This window comes from Enoplosus armatus, chromosome 22, assembly GCF_043641665.1.
Source record: "Enoplosus armatus isolate fEnoArm2 chromosome 22, fEnoArm2.hap1, whole genome shotgun sequence".
In the NCBI taxonomy this organism is placed as follows: Eukaryota; Metazoa; Chordata; class Actinopteri; order Centrarchiformes; family Enoplosidae; genus Enoplosus; species Enoplosus armatus.
This window is the reverse complement of record NC_092201.1, coordinates 5,062,228-5,072,026: the sequence shown is the minus strand read 5'-3', so window position 1 is coordinate 5,072,026 and position 9,799 is coordinate 5,062,228. Positions and strand designations below refer to the sequence as shown.

The following is a 9,799-nucleotide window of genomic DNA, read 5'->3' as shown; positions in this document are numbered from 1 at the left end:
TGAAAAAGACAATGATCCTAGTTATAAAAGATGAATACTGCAGTGTACCTCTACTTACATTAGGAGTTATAAAATATCTACTTTTATCTATAAACTGTACATTTAAGGTCATATGTGTGCAAATGTGGATATTACACAAGAAGAAGCTTACATTTCTAGATGGTTATGTTCTTTATGTTTCATTTATTTATTCAGTCATATGAATAGATACACCATGAAAAAGATGGCACACAGTCTATTGTGTACATGATGACAGTGACCGATGAATTAGAAAAAAACTGGTTTGTTAAACACACAATCACTCACACACTCTTGCCAGTTGACAAATGGACTGGTCTGGCTGTATCGGGACGGAGACATGGAGCAAGATATTCCTGCAGATTGAGTTTGTTTTCAAATGTTGCCTGCTGTTTTGTTGCACCACCCCCCAACAGAAGTGCATTGTCAGACAACTATTTCATGATATGTCAACAAGGCCCTCAGTAAGGTGCATGTTTTTAGGAAATGCAGGCCAACTAAGTGGATCTTTCCATGATATAAGCCTGTGCACAAGATTTGTCCAAGTTAGTTTCACATAAAATTTGAGAAAGAATCACAAGCAAAGTCATTAATATTATATGTGATGAGTTTTCAATTAGAGACATGTCACGACCCAGCTCTTAGGCCATGTCAAATGGAGGGAAATGCACACGGTTGTACTGGGAAGAACAAACACTCACATTTATGTACAGAAATGGCACCAGAATACATTAACTAAATGTATGAAATGGTCAATCAGTAGATCACCAGTCTTAGCGAGTGGATATGTGAAGGTGTAGAGTTGTTTGGTGTAAAGTGCAACTACACCACACCGAATAAAAGAAAGCATGTGGTGCAAAGGGGAGAGCCAGCGATGGAGTAAGAGAGAGGAAGAATGGGGACGGCTAAACGCATTCTGGATGGACTGGCCAGGTGGACCCATTTGCACTAATACGAATTCTACCAACCAGGACCTGAAGGGGGACAGGGCAGGACACAAACCTACAGGCCAGAGGGCCATCACAGATATTAACGCAGCAGCTGGAAAAGAAACTGTAGGAGTCTGTAGGTCTAGTGTATGTCCACATAAAACTGAAATCCAATCCAAATGTTGAAGTTGCAAGATCAACAATAAAGTCAGTCAGGTGAGACTCAAACTGTTTTGACAGGAATGTTTGTTTGAATAGACGGAGACGGGTCTTTGGCAGAGAGACTCAGTGGGACGAACCACGAAGGCAGGGCAGGCCTTCTGCACTGACACATGCAGGGGGAGGCGAGGGAAGGGTGGTGCTGCCCTCCAGTGGTGATAATATGTAACTCCACAGTGCTGTAGAGCAGTATACTGTACATGAGCACCGTTCAGTGCTGCAAGGCTTCAAAATGTTGCCATTTTAAAGAGGCACTTAACCTATTTTACACATAAGGATGAGTTTACTTATCACAGGGAGTACAACACAGCCTGTAAAATCAGTCGAAAAAACTGGGGATGTGGATTTTGAAAGAGACATGCATTAAACAGGAAGGGAGGGTGTAAGGAAAGGCACCATTAGTTGCATTATGGGAGGTATAGGATCCAACGTTGCAGAACTAGATCCATAGGGAGTAAACGCTGATATATCCACTGTTATTGCACTGTATTGCGTTATTAGGCAATAACAGCTGATAACATCACAGCCAGAATGACCCACCAATCATGCAATTTCTCTTTGGGGGAAGGGATAGACAGCAGACAGGGGAATGTGAAAATGAGAATTAAATAATGCAAAACCTCATGCCCTGACAGACAAGAGTCTGGTTTGTTACTTAGCAAAAAGTGAAAGGAAGGCGTGTATCCATCAATCACCACGTGCAAGGAAATCCTTTATATTGCTAAAATGAATAGATAAGCATGGTGAAATACTTTTAAGAGAGATAAAGAGTAATTCATTTTAATATCCCCCAAGAAACAAGAACCTACACAACCACAAACACAGATAAGCTTTTGCTTTTTTTTTTAAACTGTCTCTGCACAATGAGAATGTACTTAATCATTTATACATTCCTCCTTTTCTGTTTCTGGTGAGCTTGTAGCTTGGATGAGCAGAAATTGGAGGGGAGACGAGATGAACGGATAGAGAAGGAAAGATAAGAAACAGAACAGGAAAGATTAAAGTAAGAATCAAATGTCTATGAAGGTTGTCATCGTCCAGGTCGTTGGATATCTAGAACTGATAAATCCTCCTGAGCCTGTAGTTGTTATCACCTGGTCATATAGTGACTACTGATAACTGATGGAGCTGAACCTTAACCCTTTCTTTTTGTTATATAACATCATTTATAAGAGGTCCCTGGGTGTCAGATGTGTCTGTACCTTTACCTGGCCTCAGTTGCTCTGTCAGCTCCTCTGATGGTACAGCCTGCCTGTGCTGCTACTGCTGCTGCTGCCGGGACACAAACACAGGCAAGCTGCACATACTAGCACACACCACAAACACAGAGACAGAAGGAGAACAGGCTGCCAGAGAGATAGACAGACGCACGGTCGGACGGAGGGAAACGCACACCACCATGGGCTGCTGTAACAGAAGCTGCGGGCTGATAGCCGGAGCTGTGTTAGGGGCGGCGGTAGCCATCCTTGGAGGCGTCCTTATCCCACTGGGAAACAGCGTCATTGAGGGGACAGTGGAGAAGGTATGGTGCTCAGTTTCACCCTGGTTTGGGGAATAGGGAGTGACAGAGTGTGTGAATGTGTGTGTACGCGGAGATCAAGGTGAATCAGGAGACATGAGAGGGAAGAGGCGTGCGTTTTGGGAAGCTACTGGTAAACAAGAAACTGTGTAGAAAGCCAAGTGTGCCCTGTTTTCATCCATTAAAAAGATCAGCATCTGTGATTTGTTTCAGAGACTGTTTAAACAGAGAAAATTTAAACGGTTTAAAGCCTCCACCCTTTTCATGTATCAGTGGGGTAGCTGGCCTGCTGGCAGTCTTGAGGCATGTTAAAAATAGACTGTCTGTGTGTGTCTGTTGGGTTTAGGAAGCCGTCATTGAGCCCGGAACCACAGCTTATGACAATTGGGTGTCTACGGGGGCATCGGTGTACAGGCAGTTCTGGTTGTTTGACGTGAAAAACCCCCAGGAGGTTTTGCAGTATGGTGCAAAGCCAGTGGTACTGGAAAAAGGACCCTACACATATAGGTAAGGTTGACTTGTTTACCTCTTTCATATCATGCCAGGCTTTAGGATTTGATTTGACATACAGTATAGAAACAAAAGTGTTTTTCACTTCCTCACAACATACAAGAATCTACTCTCTTCTGATGAAATGTAAAGTCTAAGGAAGACCCTCTCCTCCTTCAGGACAAGATATCTTCCCAAAGAGAACATCACATTCAACCCCAATCAAACTGTCTCCTTCCTGCTGCCTCTGGGCGCCATCTTTGAGCCGTCCATGTCAGTGGGACCCGAGGAGGACAAAGTCACCTCCCTCAACCTGGCTGTGGCTGTAAGTGACTGTCACCCCACTGTGCGGTGATTCCTGACTTGACTCAGCTCTTCTGTAAACAGTTACTGCACCTCTGACATGCTATGCCAAATCAAGCTGTGCTGCCCTGTGGTGGCCTGCCTTGGTCTGCAACCGCTCGTTTCAGTGGTGGTTCCCAACCTTTTGTGGCTTGTGACCGTCTGTGACAGGTTGTTTGTGAGATGTGAGAAGTTTAACCACAGAGTGATTCCCAGGTTGCTCCTTTGAGTAATTATGTATGGGGCTGAAAACCATCCAGAAATTCACAAGAGGATCAAAGATTAGAGAATAATTCATACAATAGACACAGTTTGTATAGCAGAAATACAGTATTTCTTTCTTGTATCCTCTCCCATTTATCATCTTGCAACCCCTTAATCTTGTAACCCCATGGAGGGTCCCCAAGTTGGGAACCAGTGCACTATGTCATAAGGAGTTGTTTCAGAAGAAGGACTGATGTAATTTGGTTGGGACAAGTTGCTTATGCAGCAGGCTAATTTCTCTCTTTACTTTGATGACTCTAAGCATGTTTAAATCTCTACAATGGAGGTGGCAGCTGCAAAGTTAGCATGACCCACAGTCACAATGGCCACAAAACCAGGTTGGAATTTTCCTTTAACTGTTGTCTAAACACAATCAAGAACTTTGCCTCAATAAAATTGTAAAAGTAGCAAAATTATGACATAAATCAGGAACTGTCTGATCACAAATAATAAGTAAAAAGAGCACGAATCCGAGGAAGCGTTGGTTTGAAACCAAGCTCAATGGTGAGCGGTGACTGATGACTTGAGGCTAACATTAACATTGGCAAAGGTGCTGCTGTGTTGGAGTCTGGAAATGACGAACAACTACGTCATCCTAAGTTCACAATGTTCACAATTATTTATGGCTGCAGTGTATATATGCCTTCTTTTCAAACTTTGATAAGGCTCAAATGATAAACGATTCCAACGGGAGTCTCTGTTTGTAAGCAGTTACGTAGTATAACGGTCATGGAAGAGGGTTATTTTCTGGCTTATCTCCTCAGGCAACCAGTTGCATGCACAGCAGTTTTGCATGTGTATCCTTGCGGAAACACGCTGTTGCCTTTTGTAATTGACACCGTCACTGATTAGGAAAGTATAATCTGCTGAGCTTTTCAAAATATAAAGATATATGTTTCGGATTTCTTTCAGGGAGCTTACTCACTGGTTCCACAAGTGCTTCATATCGTGCTGGAGAATCTGATAAAGTCGAGCAACTCCTCCTTGTTCCAACACCGTACAGTGAAGGAAATACTGTGGGGTTACACAGACCCCCTGTTGAAAGGAGATGTGGGCCTATTTGCACCTGTAAGTCAACAGATATTATGGCCTTACACTTAATAAACTTCAGAAACGACATGATTTTTTTTTTTTATCAATTCCTTAAATTTAATGTATTTTCCCTAGTACAATGGTACCTATGATGGCTATTACACTGTCTACAATGGAAAGGAGGACATCTCTAAAGTGGGAATAATTGACAGGTGGAGAGGAGAGAGGTGAGTCTAAAGATTTTGGCATCTGTGTGAGAATCCTGTTTTTTCCCCCTAAACCTGCTTTATTTTCAGACTGTTAAATCAAATCATGACAGTTTGTCTGACAAATGTCATTTTGTCCAACAGGAGTTTACGTTTCTGGAACGACAAATACTGCGACATGATCAACGGGACAGGTGTGGCTCACGCAGCGATGTGTTTTCTGAACCCCTCTTGTAACGCTCTCCTCGGCTCACCTCTCTGACCTGATTTCTTCCCCCCCTCTTTCTCAGATGCGTCGTCATTCCCTCCCTTTTTGGATAAGAAGAAGCCAGTCTATTTCTACTCATCAGACATCTGCAGGTGAGTTGAGTTTCATTTGATCTGATCTAGTCTGCTAACATTAAGTGGGCCAGTAATTCCCAACGCCCGACTGGAGATTTAACATCTTAATTTGAGCGCTGCAACCATTTGGACTTTCCTCTCAGTGACCACTAGAGGTCAGAGCTTTCCAATACCAAAACCAAAGTCATGAATTTTAATCTGTGTGAATTAAGTTGCACAATAGATCCGAAGTCAGCTGCTGGAAGATTTTTGAACTAATCTCCGTGTTGTTTTGTCTTCAGGTCTGTGTCAGCCAGCTTTGAGGAAAGCATGGATCTGAAAGGGATTGAAGTGTACCGCTACACCCTCCAGCCAAACACCCTGGCCTCCCCTGCGGTCAACCCAGACAACCAATGTTTCTGCACAGACCCAAAGACCACCAAGAACTGCACCATGGCTGGAGTACTGGACATCAGCTCCTGTCAAGACAGTCAGTTTGCATTTGTTTTTTGTTGAGCACAACATATCCAGAACCAACGGGATGTTAAGGAATCTCAGAACGTTCCTCTACTATCTTTGCATTTTTCTCTTTTAAATTGTCTTTCTCATCTGAACAGGAAAACCTATCTTCATCTCTCTGCCCCACTTCCTTCACGGCAGTCCATCGCTGCGAGAGGCCGTGCTGGGCCTCAATCCCAGCGAGGAGCACCATGTCACCTTCCTGGATGTGGAACCTGTAAGAGACTTTTATCTGCGTGATTTCTGACTTTTAGATGGAGCAGATCTGATGCTGATTTTGTTGTGGTATTTTTCCACCAGACAACCGGGTTCACCTTGAGGTTTGCCAAGAGAATTCAAGTGAACATGATGTATGGGCCATCAAAGGTCATCACGTAAGTTGTGCTTCATCTTTTTAAAGGAAAGGATTTGGGGAATTATTAGCCTTATTTGCTTTCTTGACAAGAGTTAGACGAGAAGGTTGAGACCTCTCTCGTGTCTGTGTGGTGAATGTAAAGCTACACCAGCAGTTCGTTAGCTTAGTTCAGCATAACGACTGGGACTGAGCACAAAAAATGTTCAGTTTAAAAATGACAAGTTGGGGTTTTATGGAGGATATGTGCCAATCTATTTTTTTTGGCTTCATAAGCTAACCGCTACGCTAACCCTCTGCTGGCTGTAGCTTCATATTTACCGTACAGACATGAGAGTGGCATCTAGCGTCTCATCTCTTCCTTTGAGAAAGTTTGAGACAGTTGTTTGGATGCATACCCCCGTCGCTCCCCTCTCCCCCTGCATTTTCTGTCTGTGCCTCTTCTGTCACTCTCAAATAAAGGAAAGAAAGTTTGAGACAACATCATGAACTGAATGCCAACTCTTTCCCTGCAGGGTGCTTAAGAAAGTCAAGGATTATACCATATTCCCTGTTGTTTGGCTGAATGAGGTAAGATAAAATATGGAGCCCTGCAGTCATGAAGTGTATCGTCTGTTAGCTTGGGATGCATGATAATCAGTCTCTCTCTTCTCTCTCTGTCTCCATCTGTGCAACCAGACGGCTGCGTTGGATGACGAAACGGCAGACATGTTTAAGAGGGAGCTCATCTCCCGTATCCAGATGTTGGAGATAATACAGCAGGCGCTGCTGGGCGTAGGTGTGTCCATCTTCGTCCTGTGTCTCATCTCCTACTGTGTGGTGAGGACGAGAAATAACCAAATCAAGCTTGTGTGAATGTGTCACGCAGAAGTGTATGTTGTGTGCGAGTTGTGGAGCACAGTGCATTTAAGCTGCTATGGGACATCAAACCTTTTGATAGAGACTTGCACTTTTTTCTAATTTCAGTGTTATATATATAATGTCATACCTCCTTTGATACTGGGGGAGGGGTGGGGGGGCGGGGGATACTGTGACTTTGTAAAGCTAAAGAGCTAAATTCCTTTGCCAAGTATTGTTTTAATTGCAAACACTGTAACATCAACTCAATCAGGGATTCCTAGAGGGAGACAAGATGGAGACTCCTCTGAACTGTCAGGTGATTAATCCGCACAGAGGAGAAATTAGTTTGTTTGACATCCTATAAAAGAAATGCTCGTGAATCTAATCTTACGCAAATGTTCATATCCTTTGCTGAACTAGTGTCTTCAAAATGAATAAAAGCTGAAAAGGAGTTTTTGCATTGGATGTCCTATTCCTGGTATTGGATTGTCAAAACTGGTCTTCATCCCCCTCCGTCCAAAATACAGCAGAGACTGTCCCGCTGCTGAAACAAACCTCCGCATTGAGCACGCTGAGGCCAAATGATTTGGTTTCCTGGCCCGTAAATCAAAAGGAGTGATATAAATGGGCTGGGACACTGTGGTTATGAACGGTACTTGGGTTTGTTTGGTGAGAAAACAGCATTTCTGCCCAGAAGGAGGTTTCTCTGGTTTTATGGCTCTTAAATGACCCTCAGCAGCCTCGTGGGGTCTGAATCTGACATGACACACAGATACAGGAGTGTTTCATTGAGATTAAAACAGACACGTTTCACACCTCTTCCTTAAGGTGGTGAAATTTGCTTTCCTTGGGGTATCTCTGGTGCTGTGCGCTGATCTGGAAATGTTGTTCATGTGATAATCTTTTATAGAATAGTAGAAAAGTCACTTTTTTTAGCGTTAGATGAGTAAATGAATGGTAAAAGTGAAGCTACGGCCAGCAGCCTGTTTATCTTAGCAACAAGACTGGAAATGGGGAAACAGACAGCCTGTCTTTGTCTAAAGGTAACAAATCACACACCTTGTCTTTTTGTACAGATCATACTATTGAGATATTAAGTGGTAATTAGGCACAATTTGTTACCTTTGGACAGGGCAGGGTTTGCTGTTTCCAGTCTTTGTGCTAATCTAAGATAACCAGCTGCTGACTGTAGCTTCATATTTACTGTACAGACATGAGAGTGGTATCGATCTTCTCATCTAACTCTCTGCAAGAAAGCAAATAAGCATATTTCCCAAAATCACGTTGTGACAACAGTGTGACTGTCCCTTTAGCAATATGATAAGACTGTGATGATATGCCGCACCATGGAATCTATTAAGTAAACAGAGGGATGACGTATTGGCCAGCAACAGAAAGAGAAATTGCAGAAATTATACTAAAACAATACCTGACAATAAAATGCATGATGTTTCTGTAAAATTGAGATTCATCTGAACAGATTTATTCAAGCTATCATGACATTAATAAATAGAAATACATATGTTTCATAACACTGAAGTTACACTGAGTTGAAGCTGGTCACACAGTTTTATTAAACGTGGAGCAGAGAATCTGTATGAGGGAAGGTACAGCTAGAAAGTCTTTTCACAAAATGAAAATAATACTGTATATCTCTGCAATTTGCAGATACAGTCATAGTTGGTGAAATATGTTGAAATTATATACACGATGAAAATACACGTTCACAAAACTCGGCACAACATTAAATTAGAAAGGATGAAACAAACTGTACACAAGCGACAAATAATCTCTATCTACATTAACTAAGCCTCTGAAAAAAAAGTCTATTCACATATGTCAAAGAGTCTATCTCACAGACTATCTCACTGATAATTACTGGATTAAAAGCATGTCCGCTTTGCTGTGGATCCAAAGAGGGATATTGTCACGTTTCAGCCTCTTTTCAACCTTATGACGTAAACTCCCTATTTCCAGGTTTTACACCAACTAAAATGTGCACATCTGCTAGTTTGGTTACTCAAATCTAATCCAGGCAGGGATTAAGAGACCTTTACATTACTGATGCATTTCTATAAACATGCTTCTGTGCCAGAAACAAGAGAAGTATGAATTACTGTGAGGCACATTCACTTTACAGGTACGTCTGAGTAATGGGATATAAATATAGGCGAGATCATGTAAGATGTTTGCAACAGCGCACACAGACTTTCATATTATACTCAGTATTTTACTACTATTTCTGCTTGGATAACATCAGCACTGGATATTAAGTTTGGCCTTTGAACTAAAACATTTTTAACTTGCAGCACTGCAATATAACACTTTTTATTGGGTCCACTTGCCATCTGCGCTTTGTATGAACAGTGGTATTGTAGATAGCATGTGAGCCTGTGAGAAAAAAAAAGAGTTTTTTCCACACAAATTGACTTTTTATTAGCCTACATGTGCCCACAAAGCCTTGTCATTTCACTGACCAGAGACAGCCAGTTTAAAGTAAATATAGAAATGTGAGTAGAATCTAATAAAATAGTATAATACTTCGAGAGGGCACTCACTGTCAAACATGCATCTGTCTCCCTTTTGTCCCTTTTCAATCTCCTCCATTTACTATTTCAAACTACCTCCTCTTTTTTGTGAACACAGAACAAATCCTTTGTGAGCTAATATCCAGCCGGTCCAATTTCCCCCTCTGATATCTAAAATATGATAAGATCATTGACCGTAGCTGCGTCTCAAGGTGTGTTAT

General features: G+C 42.1%; 1 protein-coding gene across 1 annotated transcript; it reads left to right on the top strand.

The window, feature by feature from the left end:
* Positions 1 to 2,565: 2,565 nt before the first annotated feature.
* Positions 2,566 to 7,065, top strand: cd36 (CD36 molecule (CD36 blood group)). The gene is made up of 12 exons (XM_070929055.1): positions 2,566 to 2,688; positions 3,032 to 3,192; positions 3,355 to 3,499; positions 4,693 to 4,848; positions 4,948 to 5,039; positions 5,163 to 5,212; positions 5,309 to 5,378; positions 5,642 to 5,829; positions 5,957 to 6,075; positions 6,159 to 6,232; positions 6,726 to 6,780; positions 6,889 to 7,065. The coding sequence occupies exons 1-12, from the start codon at positions 2,566 to 2,568 to the stop codon at positions 7,063 to 7,065; spliced, it is 1,410 nt and encodes a 469-aa protein (XP_070785156.1).
* The last annotated feature ends 2,734 nt before the right edge of the window (positions 7,066 to 9,799 follow it).

What these genes read in the sequence shown, in the direction of transcription:
- cd36 (XM_070929055.1), top strand. Translation starts at nt 2,566, where the DNA reads ATGGGCTGCTGTAACAGAAGCTGCGGGCTGATAGCCGGAGCTGTGTTA. An exon ending in GACAGGTGGAGAGGAGAGAG is followed by an intron (nt 5,040 to 5,162) that starts GTGAGTCTAAAG and finishes TTTGTCCAACAG; the next exon opens with GAGTTTACGTTTCTGGAACG. An exon ending in CATCAGCTCCTGTCAAGACA is followed by an intron (nt 5,830 to 5,956) that starts GTCAGTTTGCAT and finishes TCATCTGAACAG; the next exon opens with GAAAACCTATCTTCATCTCT.